The sequence below is a fragment of the Perna viridis genome, chromosome 4 (assembly GCF_037379345.1).
Source record: "Perna viridis isolate PV_CMFRI_1.1 ecotype Kerala chromosome 4, ASM3737934v1, whole genome shotgun sequence".
Lineage (NCBI taxonomy): Eukaryota > Metazoa > Mollusca > Bivalvia > Mytilida > Mytilidae > Perna > Perna viridis.
In genome coordinates, this window is record NC_142448.1 from 51,965,991 (window position 1) to 51,982,378 (window position 16,388).

The 16,388-nt window shown below is 32.2% G+C and overlaps 1 protein-coding gene across 2 annotated transcripts; it reads left to right on the plus strand.

Annotated features, from left to right (window-relative positions):
* Window positions 1–4,815: 4,815 nt before the first annotated feature.
* LOC148620480 (cyclin-F-like) lies at window positions 4,816–15,139 on the plus strand. 2 transcript variants are annotated; one of them, XM_088581377.1, is made up of 13 exons: window positions 4,816–4,946; window positions 6,380–6,549; window positions 6,837–6,943; window positions 7,123–7,190; window positions 7,998–8,188; window positions 9,175–9,330; window positions 9,652–9,881; window positions 10,165–10,329; window positions 10,484–10,788; window positions 11,284–11,371; window positions 11,811–12,047; window positions 12,358–12,491; window positions 12,896–15,139. In XM_088581377.1, the coding sequence occupies exons 1-13, from the start codon at window positions 4,940–4,942 to the stop codon at window positions 13,384–13,386; spliced, it is 2,349 nt and encodes a 782-aa protein (XP_088437503.1). In that variant the 5' UTR covers window positions 4,816–4,939; the 3' UTR covers window positions 13,387–15,139. The 2 variants fall into 2 exon arrangements, with proteins under 2 accessions (XP_088437503.1, XP_088437502.1); XM_088581376.1 differs by lacking the exon at window positions 4,816–4,946 and adding an exon at window positions 5,835–5,986.
* The last annotated feature ends 1,249 nt before the right edge of the window (window positions 15,140–16,388 follow it).

Below are 16,388 nucleotides of genomic sequence, written 5' to 3' on the forward strand. Positions count from 1 at the left end.
TATGTGAATAGGTGGGGGACAAACATGACTTTATGATTAAATAATAAAGTTTACACCAGGAATTATATGGATAGTCAAAAACATTAGTGTCCTATCATCTGTTGTAACTGATTTTGCATTTGTAGAATAAGTGCACGATGAATATTGTTATCATGTATTATCCTTACATATATGGGATTATGTCCCGTCTCCGGAGGCTCAAGGATAATACTACACTTGCTACTTGATAATACATCCGACTGAAATCATCATTACATCGAATAAACCAGAAACATATAATATATATTTTGGTCCACGAATAAATATACACTACGCGTAAACATTATAGTAAATCCAATCAGTAAAATAGTCAATTAGTGCATATAGGTTCCATCCTGTCGCATAGAAGGGAACAACAGCTGTTAATGGAAGGTCCGAGTGTTACAATGATTGATTGATTGTTGGGGTTTAACGCCCGAGCAGCAATATTTCAGCTATATTCAGGCGATGAACATGAAGTTGATGATAAAATGAACATGAAATGATGATGAAATGAAAAATGGGATGAGACACAAGGATAATGAGGTCGACAATTTTTGGTTGCCACTGGAAATAGGGAGAGGTGGGTATGGTCGGGAAATTTAGCCTCCTGTGGCGGAGCCCTATGGTTCCTACTCCGGGAGAATACCACAGTAGGGTTCTTTAACGTGCGAGGAACGTGGCATCTTTCCAACACGGTGCACCACTATGGTTTGCGGTTAGGTTTTCTGTATTATAACCTGAAAGCCCAGCATATAACACGCCAGGGGTACCCCATTCCACCACCTGGGGCACACAACCTAGTTGCTCTGTGGGCAGAGCTCCCTGGCCCACGGCTAGGGTTCTGGGCACTATTTAGTCGCCTTTTACGACAAGCTTAGCGCTGCTGCAGGCCTATTCTTTTGACACCCGGACCTGCACGGCACCCGAGTGTTACAAAAATGAGGCACTGTCTTTTTTTACTCATGCGCACTATCAGAAATGACATCGGGTTGCCCTAACTTTAATGACCCAGTCCGTCTCCGTATCCGTTTCTCTTCAACTCCCGTTAATGGAGTGATCGTATGTAATTGATTATTTGGGTTATGATAGCCCAAGACACAAGAGGAAACACTTCATTTGGTGAAATCAGGAATGATCGATATATTATATATAGCCCTTTAATTTAATCATATGTCTCTGATATATAAGAGCTCCTAGTCAGGATATGGTCACCCCGTCCGTGCGAGACCCGACAGGGTAGTCAAGGACGTTAAAAACCCCCTTAGTAGTAGATATGGTCACCAATTACACAGGAAAAATTGAAACATATGTTTTTCATATGTTTTGAAAACACCTGAAAAAACATATGTTTCTCATATTTTTCATATGTTAATTACAACCATGAAAATCGTATAAAAAACGTGTTAAGAACTAACAAAAGAAGCTAGGTAAATACAGATAGCTGTAAGAGAGATAACTCTAAAATATTTAAGTACCTGTAATTTTCACACTCGTATTCCTAGCAGTTCGTACATGTAATGAATATCGGTAAAAAAGACGGAAGCCGGCGTCAACATGCAGTGGGATGATTCAAATATACCGAATCCAAAAATTTGACCTAAACGTGAACACATGAAACAGAAACGATTTGCATACACGGTGTAGCGTAGCGTAGCGGGCCGAATAAAAAGCCGGTATTACACATAAAAACACATTCATAAGAAGTTCTTTTCTACATACAAAAAAGATATAACAAAACTCGTCTAAATGTTTTCAAGTAAGTATGCATTAGAGAAATATAATTAACACATCTAAATAGAACTATATCAAAACTGGCTTAAATGTAGTACGAAATAACTGCGTGGGGATATTTAAAATCAACAATGTCGAATCAATATTTCCTTTTTTTTTATAAACCTATGAAGATAGTTTTTCACATTTTCAATGTCCACTTCAAACTTAGTTTAATTTTTATTGCAATGTAATTCATAATATACACAAAAAAAACGATAGTTGCTTAATGGGCTTTGTACTCATTCAAATAGTTGTACATCACAAAAATGACCAGTTCCTTGCTCAAATGTCATCCGTTAAATCCTGTTAAAATGATATATTACACGGGCATATCTTTCGTGTCATACATGTACATACTACTTAAACTTGTGAAATACATGTAATATGATTGATAGAGGCTTAAGGGTTATCCCATATTGTTATCTTTTATGCGTGATAATCACTCTGACATCGAGGTATTTTCAAGTAATTAAAAACAATATTATTTTATAATCATAATATTGATAATGTGTGTCAGTGTCACACAGATTTGTTAAAACAACAGTAATCTAGAAAAAAATACATTCGACATGGCGGAAAAACAGCATTACTCTACTCGGATTTATTGGGTACAAACTGTTATGGTAAATTGAAACAAAAATTAAATAAAGACATATATATAAATAAAAAAAAAGAATAAAATACAGAAACAAAGGTAACATACTTCTTAGATGAAAAGATGGTAAATGAATAAAAAATCAAAACATAATACTCCTTATGTAAACTTCAACACTCAGTATCTACTTTGAATTAGGTATGACTTTGTTGTACTTTTACAACCAGGAAGAATTTAACATGCAAATCCTAACGGATCGTTTTATGTTCAATTAAATTTTCATTCAACATCCATAGCATTGAATGATATTTTTTAAGTTTCAAATTCATATGCCAAAAAAAAAATTAAAAAAAATGAGTAAGACGCAGTAGACACAATGTTTGGTAAAAATATATAAATTGTTTGTTCCTTGCTACTTCAGTTGTTACAAATCGGTCACATTTGCTTGTTTTTTTTATTAATGAGGAATGAACACGCTTTGTAAAAATGTCTCAACTTTTTTGTCACTTTTATTCACCAAATGTAAACATAAAATAAAACGCAAAACGTTAACATAATACCGAAATATTAGCAAACACTGAATATTGATTAAGAAAAGTTAATGCATGCTGACACGCGTGTCAGAGCCTGTGTACAATTTCAATTAACAATTCTTCTCATCAACTTCATATAAATGATATTGATGATATTTATGGTAAATAAACAAATAAACTGTCAAGCTGTTTAATAACTTATCGCAATATTGCTAGTTCTACTATTGTTTACTAAAGTCAATATACAGTACAGAAGTGAATTCGACGATTCAACATACTAATTGCAATATACCTAATAAGTGATACCATCTGCCACAAACTCATGTTAATTAGATTAATTATTCAATCTGCGCACTTTCACATTTTTATACTGACCAGGGAATGAATATTGTATTACAAAATATTTGTTTAGATAGAATGTCAATTTCATTTAAAGTGAATAGACAACTTCCTCTCAACACTTAAAAATATATATAAGTGATTTTTAATGCATAAATCACTAAACTGCACGTGGTTAATATTTCAAGTATAAAAGTTTAAGTTAGTATAACATGGTATAAAAATCTGGTCATTTAACTAGGGGTCAAATATACAGGTATATGCTATATATATAAATCCTTGCATTTAACAATAAAAATGTACCAACAAAAAATTTACAAGTTTATCCATTATTCCATTGATTAAAACAATCCTTTTGAATTCAGTAATTGGTCCGCTTTGGGTAATTAATATTATAATTAATAGCATTAAAATCATTTAAAGTGAATCAAACTATAATGTAATTAAACATAAGCCGCGGTTAATTGCTCCAATATGTGCAGTTATGAATTTCTGGGATTCTCAACATGGAGGAGATTATCATAACGGGGGGCCGTTATCTACAATCCGTTAACCTTTTGATCAGAGTACCGCAATGATGAACCGAGTTCACCCTAATTTCAGCAGAATCTTTTTGCCCATTATTTTTTTACCAATATAAATAATTTTGAAAATTAAAATGGTCACATCACGGCCTTCAAGTTTCCAGATCGTTCGTGATTTATAAACTGCGGGTTTTTGATCGAGGAATGGAAAGAGAAATGGGTAATTTATTGTCCGAATGTAAGTGTTAAAGTGACACATTGATTTTGCCGCTTGCCGGCGGCTGAACTTAATCGCAATTTAAACATTATTTGATCTTCATTTATATTTCTGGATTACTGTTATTTGAGCTATGGCCTGCAGGGATTTTGTTTTCTGTTTCACACAATTGTGATCATCTGTCAGATTATGTAATAATCGATGGTTACACATGTTCCGTTAAATACATTTATCTTCCGTTTATTTGAAAATTCTGACTTGAAGAAAAAGGGGGTGTAAATTTAACTCCAGAAAATCTTGACAAATTTTTAAAAAATGATTAAAAAAAATCCGCGATATTTATATCTTTCTATCTCAAAATCATTTTTTCCCACATAATGCTATAATAATAAGAATGATAATGCAAATGAAATATTCCTGATACTAAACAATAACTTTCTGAATAACATCTGGAAAAATGAAGTTCACAAAAAATGACACATAAGTTTAGTTGTAATCGAGAGATAACTTGGGTTGCTAATAATTTCCAAGTGGTTCAATTATCCCCTTCCCAAAATTCTTGTAAAAATTTCCTTTAAATCAATTTTTTTTTACCACAGACGCAATTATTAACACCGGTTGACCAAACTGAATCAATTATTCAAAATTTTATTGAATTACCAACTTAAAAGAACAAAATATATTTTTTAATGATGCGGCGTACCAAAAACACGTGTTCTACATTTTCAAAATTTTGAATAATCGTAACAAAGGCGGGGAAAGCCCATTTCCTCTCGTTTGTAAACGACTGAAACAATTTCAGCCAATCAGCGTCGAGCACTCATTGATTTGTTGGTGTTGAATTTTGACAAGCGAGGGTGCATCACTTTTCGGAATATTTGAATCGTTGGAGGGCATTTATGTTTGAAATTATAAATTTTGCACCAATTAAGGAGTGATGAAAGGTAAGTTTGTTAAATTATTTTTCAATGACAAACTTCATTACTCTTTTTATCTGCTTATTTTGCCCAGAAGGCATCGATGGAGGTGGAAAATGGGCGGTCGATTTGAAAGATGATGAAAACTTTCAGACTTACATGGATAGAGTTAGTGTAGAATATACCAAGTATTTTAAGATTATGTGTTTGGAACTGTTGTGAGGGAAAAATAGAATGCTGCGAAATGTTTTACAGTCATAACTGGAAAATTAACACTTTAAAATTAAGTAGTCTTCGTTGGTGTCTCGTCGGGATATCAACAAGTGCAGGTCAAAATTTAAAAATAAAATACATAGCAGGACCAAAGATCTTTAGTTTGTATCGCAAATGAAGTAATGGTCTATTGAAAATTCAAATACTTAAACAGAATTTGAAAATGTAGAAAGCAATGTTTCTATCCCAACACGTACATTTTTGTAAATATATCGCATGAATTCTTCCTTTCGATCATTGTTTCTCAAAGACCTGTAACAAGACCTAGTGTGTAAAACTTATTGAATTCTTTAGAAACTAAAACAATACTCCGGTGTTTACATCTGCCTTGCTCTTGTCGAAAGGACTCGATAAGTCATCGCTTTACAAGTTCGTTGATCCTTTTTATTGTTTATCGATTTCTTGTTATCACATGTATGAAACACTTTTACATATCTGCTAATTATAGTTTAATAACAGGTAAATACAAACAATAAATAAGTCCAGACTTGTGTAAAATAAATTATGAATAGCATTCATTAACGTCAATCTAAACATGTCCATTTTCAAATCGTTCATTGGTTATCGGCCCTGCAAGTGTCGGCTTGTTTACATTGACAACCAATCAAAAATCGGGACTCCCCCACTTGTTACTAAAAATAAAGGACAGCTACACTGTATCGAAGATTCTTTGACAGAAATAAACTTTCAATTCGTGATAATTTTGCATACCTTATCACTTGATGTAGAATACTTTGGAATTAAATAAACTGCAAGTATTCATCAACAAGAGGGGAATATGTTTGTCAAAATAAGTAAGTTTCTTTATGTCAGATGCATCTAAAATTTGACCTCTGTCAACTTAAAAAATATGTGCATTTTTTTTTTTTTTTATAGATTTGTGTTTTTTTGTTGCTGTTTACATTCTAACGCTAAACATGAAATTAAAAATTAGTAATATAACATAGTATTTATTTTAAGTTTTATAGCCTTGACCATTGGAGTCAATGAAAGTTTCATTTTGTCTGTTACTTACTGATAATGAATGTTTCCCAATTTCAGGCCCCCAGGATTTGACAATATTTAATGACATTTTTTGATTAGTCATTAATTAGTAAGGTGGATTTAACCAGTTAACTTCATGTATATCTAAAAAAATTTTGAAAAGTGGAGTCATAAATATGAAATGTTTCTTTTTTCTGTTTCAGTTCTAAATGCCCTCAGCAAATTTCAAAAGTCTCCCAACACCTTCATCCCAGTACACATGCACTTGCGACCACGGACTCGAAGTCAGATGACAATATGGAACCTCCCAGAGGAACTTATTCTATTTATAATTAAAAGTCTTCACATTAGAGATGTACTTAATTTACGAGCAGTAAGTAGAAATGAAGTATGAGTGCATAGGTTCTCAAGCTAGAAGTGCATGCTTTTCACAATTAAATTCATCCAATATGTACAGTGTAATGTGCATTATACTTTACAAGGAAACATTAAGCTAATTGGACTTTATATTTCCATCGGGTGAAGCATTGGTTTGAATCTTGGGAAAGCACAGGACCTTTGGAAGGCTTCCTTTCTTGAAAGTAAATTTGAACCCCTGAGCCTAAAATGTATTAACCAAAGATGTAGTGGTCTAATCTGTTTCATTTTATTTCTCTTCAGGTCCATCCATATTTCAAAGATTTGATTGATGGTAACTCTGTCATCTGGAACTACACCAGCTTTCAAGATGAATGGCCTTCACTCAAAAACATTCCACATTTTGAGAAGTAAGTGCAGGTGTTGTAATAATGTGAAATGAAGTTTGAGAATGAGATAATATTTGGAGGAAAACGTGCAAACTTCTTACTGGGGAAGTGTCCTGTTTCTGTTAACTATGCATGTAGAAACCTATACCATTAAACATCAATGTAAACTGAAATGAAAAATTTCTTTTTTTTTTTTTCAGGGCAGCTGTTTATGGAAACCTAGAAGCATTGATAAAAATGGCCATAGCTTATTTATATAACGAAGGATGTAAGTGTGATTTATACAGTTAGGAAAATAGGCAAAACTAATGTACATGTTTAATGTGACTCAGAGATAAGTCAGTAGTCCTTTTTATGTTGTTTTTGAAAAAAAACATCTAAAAACGAAACAAAAAATGGACCCATTTTTAGTTCGTGCAGATGTAAAAATGAAAAACAACTGTCCTTAGGGAAGTGCTTTTTATTTAAAATTTTTGAGAACAAAATAATTATTTTCCTTTTTAAGAATCTTCCAACTTTTAATTTGTTTTTTTTTGGTAACTTTTAAGATTAATAAAAGATAAAAACATATTTGTTTTGGTAAACAAAGGATATTTTCTTTTGATTAGGACTACAATAGGGTTTTTTATTAGTTGTTGTGACATTTAAAAGTCACCCAGTTTCCAATTATTGCATTTTTTTCCTTTGTGTTTTTGTGTTTACATAAACTTAAGGTGTAAAAATGAAAGTATTTTGAAAAGGAAATTGATCCCATTTGTTTTGGTAAACAATGGCAAAAGGATAATATTCAAACAATGTGTTATTGATGAAAAATATTAGTAATAATGAATTCTTTGTAAACTTTTATGTAAAGTGTTGTTAATTTGGGCTACCAATTTCATGATCTCTGTTTCTATAAATGTCCTAGATTGCTGATTAGCTACTTATGCTCAAATATTTAACCAATTTTTTACACAATTTTAGTTAGGAATTTTTATTGCTTTAAACCTTGTTAATGTGAAAATAACACTATACTGTGATTTGTATAAGTATTTTGTTAATTGGTCAGAATATAAGTTTTTTTTTTCCTTTCCAGTACCATCTGATTTAGAAGGTCAAAAAGTCATCAACAATGGCGAGAAGGCAGCAGATATGTTCTGTAGAATTGAAGGGCTCTGCCCAAACACAGATCCTTTCACATGGTTGTTCATCCGTCCACCTTGGTCTGTAAATGGAGCATGTTGTAAAGAATGTGTGTTCAAATATATGAAAAACTTTATTAAAAAGGTAAAAAAAATTAACCAGTCACTTTTCCTTGTACTTGAGGAGGTAAACCTAGGGTAAGGGACATAACTCTTGAAATCAGTGATATGTTTGTATCATATTCAATTTCATCAAAACCAATCAAGCTTTCTTTTGAAATAGAATGAAATCTATCCAAGTTACTTTGATGCTTACATGAGATTGATAAACAAATGCTGAATATAAATGTTCCAATGATTTGTAAGAGTTGTGTCTCTTACCCTAGGTCTACCTCCTGAAGTACATTTTACACTGCATAGATAAATAAGTAGAGAGGTTAATAAAAATATTAAATTGAATAGCTTGCAGGTACTGTGAATGTGAACAATTTTGAAGGGGTATATTGTTGTTTTTTTTATTTTGCAATATACTCTGAAAAACATTTCACAGTGGTGTAAGTTTTGCAATTATTCATTTTGATGTTGAAGGCCATCAAAAAAAAATTCCTAGATTTTCATCCAACATTTTTTCATAATTAGGGGCAGTTGGGTGAATTTTTTTCAGTTTAAGTGGTACGTGCTGTCAATTTAAAAGAAATTGACCTAAATTGGAAAAAAAATAATTAAAATTAATTTTTTTTCGGGGATTGTGAACAGAATTGGGTGGGAGGGGATGAGAATCTAGTTTACTTTTTGTTTTGGCCTATTAGCAAATCAAACAAAGAAATTTTTGCACCAGGGTTATTCATGTGGATATTTCAGGTCCCCACAAGAAATGTTCATGTTGACAGTAACAAGGAAGGTGATCCAATTTCTTAAGGAATTTAATGTTTTTACAATAGAGTATTTTATTCAAATGATAACATTCAAGATATTAGAAATTCTAAAGCGCAACGATATTACATGTACATGCACTTGATTAAATTTTAGTAAAGAACGGTGACAAAAAAACCTTTCATGTGTATTATGACTAATATATACATTTGTATAAAGATGTAATGTATCTGCATTTGTATTAATTACAATCAACAGACGAAGGACAAGAATATACATGTATGTGTCGCAAAGACGTTGATGCTACTCGGTACAGAGGAAAATGGTGAAGTTTGTCAGTATTTGGCTGATGGTGCAGAGCTTGGCTCAGGGATGGCTGCGTTTATGTTGTGGCAACAGACATACAATAAAAAGGCATGATTTAATAGAGGAAACAATTATTAACTTTACTGAGTTGGCTGCATAGCATTTGTTCTTTGTTGTGTATGTCTGTTTCATGTCTGGTCCCTGGATTACTCTTTGTCATAAGAATGATTGATGTCCACAGGAAAGTTATAAAACAGACAATTTAAGTCTACCACCAGTAACTACCATTTCACACTTTAATGGGCATTTGGCTTTTAAAATGTACATCAATTTATTTGTAAAACATTTACTGTCATGGAAATTTAATCAATTATATTATAATGGCTGTAGAGGATTATTTTAAAACTTGTATTTTTTATCTCATGATAGGTGATGGATCGAGGAACTGAACTAGCCAGTATTCGTAAACTCAGGGATTTAACTAGTCTAGGATACTTAGACGCTAAACTAGCTTTGTGTAAATACTATGCAGGTGGAAAATATGGCGGAATTTCACAGAATCAAGCTGCTGCTTTTGTCAAAGATATGGTGCAATCAACTGTACCTACAAATACTCAGGATTGTTTCTTAACTTCAAGGGAGCTTACTCCGTCCATGAGGTACATTTAGATTTTTTTTCCTAACAAAAACTCAAAATTCAAATACAAAACCTCACAGAATATTTCGTCTATTGGTTACTCGGAAAAAGATGAAAATGGGAATTTATTGAGCTGTTTAGTGAAGATAATTTCTTTGCGATCTTTTTAAAATCTTCAATGTATTTAATATCAGATTAAGTTCTTAATAATATTTTAATTAGTACAAAAATGTCATAATCAGTTTATGCATGAGAAAATAGTTGGTGATAGTTGTTTTCATACATTTAACTTCCCATTTTTCCAGGTACATTCTAGTTGATTGGTTGGTTGAGGTAGCTGGTATGAAGGATTTCTCTAGCCACACTTTACATGTTGCTATTAGTATGGTAGACCGGTACCTCAAGGTCCATAAGACGGCTCGGTCAAAACTCCAGCTTCTTGGTGTGGCTGCTATGCTATTATGCTCAAGGTGAGCGTAGTTACTGATCATTTATACTTAATTAAGTTATCAAGAGTCTTAAATTTTCAGAATATGAGAAAAAAATATGTAAAATATTTTAAGGTTTTATTTATATAATAACTGACGTTTAAGAAATAAATCAATGTATCATGTTTTTTTCCAGATATTTAGGAAAGGACATCATTACAATTAGAGAGGCTGCATGGCTGACTGACAATACATACAAATATGAAGACATAGTCCGGATGATGGGGGAGATTGCTGCTACCCTTCGTGGCAACATCAGGGTTGTGACCAGCATTGATTTTGTTGAGATATTTTGTCAGCTTTGTGATCTAGACAAGAAGACTTGTTGTTTGGCAGAGTATATTTGTGAACTGTGTATTCTTCAAGCCGAGATGGGACAATACAGCCCTGCTGAGATTGCTGCAAGCTGTGTTTTACTGGCTCGTGTCCTAATGAAGCATGGTATGTATACCTCATAGAAGAAATTTCTGGACTATGAACACACTATTCTTGCCTGATTTAAAGAGGTAGACCTAGGGTAAGGGACATAACTCTTACAAATCTTTGAACGTTTGTGTAAAGCATTTAGCATCAATCTCATCTAAGCAGCAAAGTAACTTGGATTAATTTCATTGTTTTTCAAATGAAAGCTTGAAAGGCATTGATGCAATTGAATGTGATGCAAACATATCACTGATTTCAAGAGTTATGTCCCTTACCCCAGGTCTACCTCCTTATGACTGAATGAATTACAATTCTAAATTTTAAAATTTCTCCGTAACATTAAACAAATAAGTTTATGTGAAGGACTCTTTATCTGTAAAATAGTATTAATGTTAAAATGAAATTTTTGAATTTATGAAATATGAAATCATTTATATAATTGCATTGATTAGATTTGTTGTCAATTTGAATTTTACTACTGTTATTTTTATAAACTCCTTTTGTATTTAACAGAAAATGCTTGGCCATCCAAGATGATGCTATTTACTGGGTACAAAATAGAAGATATCAGTCGCTGTGCTTTCCACCTGCATGAAAAATGGTATGTAGAAAAAACTTAAAATTATAAAAAAAAAAATCCTGAAAAATCGACTTTCAAGAAAGTCTTACAAAAAAAAAGATATACCTGTAATAGCTGAACTGTACATTCCTGTCTTTGAAATTTATATAAGTGAAATATCATTTATTTTGATTTCATTTGCTTGTTCATTTAGAATTTGATTGATTATACATTTGTATTTTTTAATCGTATGCCTTAAACATCTTATACTGAATGAAAAAAAAATAATTAAATATTACTTTTAATAACAATGGTGTCAATATCACAAAAAGTGTAAAATTAATTGTAAATTATGATGTCACAATAGAAATAGCACTATGATGTCGTAACTTACGATCAATTTTACACTTGTGACTTTTTATGAAATTGGCTGCTGGATACTTTTGAATTAAAAAATATTCTCATCTTTATCTCTTTTCAGTTTTTTGGAAGGCTCTGTTGTCGATCACAGAGATGTTAAGTTGCAGTCTGTCAAGCTGAGATATGCTGACGAGAAATTCTACAAAGTTAGTGAAATCCCAATTATGAGTTATGAGGAGCTTTGTGTAATGTTGGGAGTTACCGAGCACATTCTACAGGGATGTGACGTCAGGGTAAAATTTAAGAATGACGATGAGCTCATTCTGTCACCTTCACGAAAGAAGAGGAAATATGACAAGTAAGTGTTACTTAAAATAACTGTTAATCTTCGGGTAAAAGGTTCTAGAAATTGTACTGTGTCTTATTCTTAAATTCTTAGTTTCAACAAATACAAACCATATTGGTATATACAATTCCAAAATAGCTTAATTTTGAAACTCCAAAGTATAGAATACTGGTTCTTAAGAAGAAAAAAAATTGATGTATCATTTTTATTGTGTATTACTTGGAAAAACTCAAGTTCATCTCAAATTGGAGATTCTAGCCCTGTTTTAATCAAAAGCCAATAACAAAGTCATGGCATTTCATATATATTTGTTGTCTTCTAGGCCATACTCTCGTATGAGGGAAAGAAGAACATTTCACAATTTGTCAATGGAAGGAGTTCGTCCCCATGATTCAGTACTCTCTGGATATGATGGTGACAAAGAAGATGCTGATGAATCGTTTCTAGAGGATGAAGGTACATATAATGAAGTTTTATTTAAATCTTCGTTCGGTGTACTCGAAGCATTGTCTAGAAGCAGTAAAAAATTACGGTACAGCAGAAGTCAAAGGTAACAAGCACACATCTAGTACAGAAAGGTCACCTGAGAAATGACATCTGCAGCACAGGTTTTCACATCAAGACAAAAATCATTCACAGAAGTTAAAGCACTGTTTGAAAATTTTTTAAGGTTTTAATCTTGTTGCTTATTTTTCTTAGATTTGTATGTCAATCCTGTAACAAAATGTAAACTTGAGATACATGCACCCTTTTATCAATAAGGGAGAACAGTGAGAACAACTGAAAACAGTTTTGGAGCTAAATAACTTGCATATACTAATATATTTGTATATTATAAGATGTCTCCATTAATTTTACAGAATTTAGTGACTCCAGTAAGCTAGATGAAGGTTTCGATGGTGCATCAGGTTCTGACACTGAGATGGGATTCCAACCTCAGTCGGCAGGGAAAAATGTCAAAACCATGACACTGAACATTTCATTCATGAACACCTCACCACTTGCCTCAGGGTTCTCACTGGTCACTCCTGGTTACTCCTGTGATAAAGATTTAACCTCAGGCTTAGCTTCATCACCTTCCTCTATGCAAGAGGATTTTCCGTCCACATCATCCAGTTTGCTGAAGCCAACACACATGTCTAAGTCATCATCAGTAAACAAACGTGAATACTTGCCGTCTTTAGCTGATTCTACCACAAGTGACTCAGACTTTGACTGTTCCCCGTCAAAATGTAATAAACGAAGAAGTGCTACAAGTCACATGACTCTTCGAGGAAGCCGGAAGAGACGTCAGGGTGGGAACTGTTGTGCTCTAGTGCTACACCACAATCTACGACAGAATAATCAGTAACATTGATCTGACCTTGATATTTCAATGCAAAAAAAATGTGCTAAAGATGCTGCCAAATTATTGTTGTCATGGCAACCAAGTTGCAATATTTATGTATGTGTTGTGGAGTTATATCCACTTTAATTGTTTGAATGCATGATGTAGAAGGTATAGTTGTACTTAATGCTCAACCATTAATACTGAGTGTTAAGGAAAGAATAATGTGTATAAGTGTAAACTTCATAATGGTGTGTATAATTTGTGGTGAATTGATTGGAATGTTTAGCACTGACTGTAATTTAAGTTTGCCTGCAGATGTTTCAAGTTTGGAGTAATTGTGCTCATTAAAATAATTTGTGATTATTTGGACATGAACAAACAAAACTTTTACTAGATTCCCCTCTGTCCATTGTACTAATAAACTTGATTTCATGACTAATGAAAAAAAATTTAGGACAAAAGCTTTGAAGGAGGAGGCCATGTTGCCAGTGATATTTGATGAAAGCATTATCATGTGCAATGCTAATAATTTAGCCAAATGATTCCGTCTCTAGCATATCCAAGGTATCACAATGGGTAAAACAGACTTCACAAGTTGCATTCCAAGTCATAATATCATACTCAAATCATGTATCAATAATTTTTTTCTTCATCATGCTCATAAATGCCATTCATTTTCTTGAGAATTTATATTTATACATGTCTTTTATGCATTTTATATATTTTTATAGTTTGCCATATTGTTTTGACTGAAAATTTCTTCAGAATCTTGCAGCATTAGTTATTCAATATCGCATATTAAATGATAACACTGAATATTAAGATCTTTTAATAACGGCAATTATGTGTATGAAAAAGTCCATTAATTTATTCCCCTGCCTTTTGATGTTTTTTTTTTCAAATTTAAAGAAAAAAATTCTGTTTTAATGGCATGCATACTCCTTTTCAGGTCTGCTAAGCATTTAAATTTCAACAAAAAATATGTTTTAATATAGAAAGTTCATATTATTGCCTTAAACTATCTCATATTTGGCTGAATCTGCCCAATTGATAGTAATCAGGAACAACAATTCTGTATTTCTGAAGTAAAACTAAATCAAACCCTTTTTGCCTGATAGGTAGACCCGTTATCATTTTTACCAGTTTAGAAATCTCTGAAGGAGACTTTGTTCTTTCTGTTACATGTTATATTGTTATAGTATATATATCCATTGTTTTGTTTGTTGGTTGTGTGTATGTGTGTTCGTCTGTTAGTTAGAAATGGTATGTTTGTTACCGAGTTAGGCATGAGAGTATCTCACATGTTATCCATCACCTATTTATTCTTCATTTTTTTGCAGCAAGTCTTTAAAATGCTATAAATTCAAAAAATAATTGAATGAATTCATCATTTAAAAAATATGACTGGCTGTTTTTTTCACATGGAAATCACGAAGTTTAGAAAATGAAGATAGATTTACACTTTTCTGTTCAGAATTAATTTCTACAGGTATTTCAGAAACATTGTTTTCTTCCATTTGAACTATATTTAGAGTAAAACATTTAAGAACAAGTTTTTGGCAATGGCATCTTTTGCTGTCAGAGGAAATTACATTTTAATGGTTCACATTTAAAAAAAATAATCTGGGACTATGATAGTCTTATACAAGCTGCATTTATTTTGTATGATAGAGGGCAATTAAAAGTGTTCAAGAATTCTCATTTATGTTATAAATTTTTGTGGAGATTTATTATTATTTTTGTATGAAAAATTAAAATTATTGAGTAAACCTAACGTCAGTTGTTATTTTTGATTTGATTTAAGGCAAATTAGCTACACATTAAGTTAGTTCAATATTGGAAGGATTTCTAATGCTTAGTTTTGCTATAAATTCTAGTATGATGTCATATAAACATCAAACAAAATATATTACCTCATGTATCTACAGCTGACAATTCAGATTGAAATAGTCTTTTTTGTCACGTAAGAATAGAATTAGTTCTTGTAAGATACAGGATTGTACTCAGGTTTTCAAACAGGTAAGACTAGTTTATATTTAAATTGTCTGGCACAAATCAGGGTCTTTTCGATTGGTCAATTGTTCTGGACCTGAAATGCATGAAATATCCACAGTAAGATGTTAAATTACATTCAATCAATCAACCATTTACACACTGCAAAGGGACAACAACATACAATATTGTTAAACTGGTTATCAATTGGATAAGTGTTTATATCAAATACCGAACCAACCAGCTATGGCAATATATAATTATATTTTAATTGCCTAACAATTACTCCAACATAATCTTAAATTGAGTACGAATTATTGTTCAGTATCAAATTATATTTTTCGTGAGAATGTTTAGGAAAACTGATCAAGGAGCCGGTGAAGGACCCGAGTAGTACTTTGAGTTATCCCCCTTTGGATGTCAATTTTTGATACAAATACTACGTTTCTTTGTACAGCGATATAGGAGTACCATTACTTATAAGCTGATAAAGAAACCTAACAAACACGACATCTTTTTCGTTATCTTGGCTTAAAGGTATTGAAAACATTTTGAATGAATGTGTCTTGCAATACATATGGCTCTATCAATTTGTCTACAATGTTTAAGGGCTAAAAAGCACTGTTGAAAATACTCTTCATGACCAATTCATCCAAAGTTGGTATTCAAATATTGAAAATGGTGCTAAAACATTAAATTACCGACTATTCAAAAAAGATAATGGTATCGGAAAATATTTTGATATACTTAATGATAAAGATATTGCAATGTTATGTAAATTTCGACCCATCATAAATCATAAACTTCCTGTCGAAAGTGGGAGATGGAAAAACATCAAGAGATAGCAGAATCTGCCATTTTTGCGGGTATGGCGATATAGGTGATGAATATCATTATATACTAAAATGCAGGTCCTTCATGATGGAAAGAAAAATATATATAGATAAGAAGTTTTTAGTGAATTGCACTGTTTTAAAGTTCAATGAACTAATGAATACCACAAAAATGTCTGCACTCGGCAAGTTGTGTCA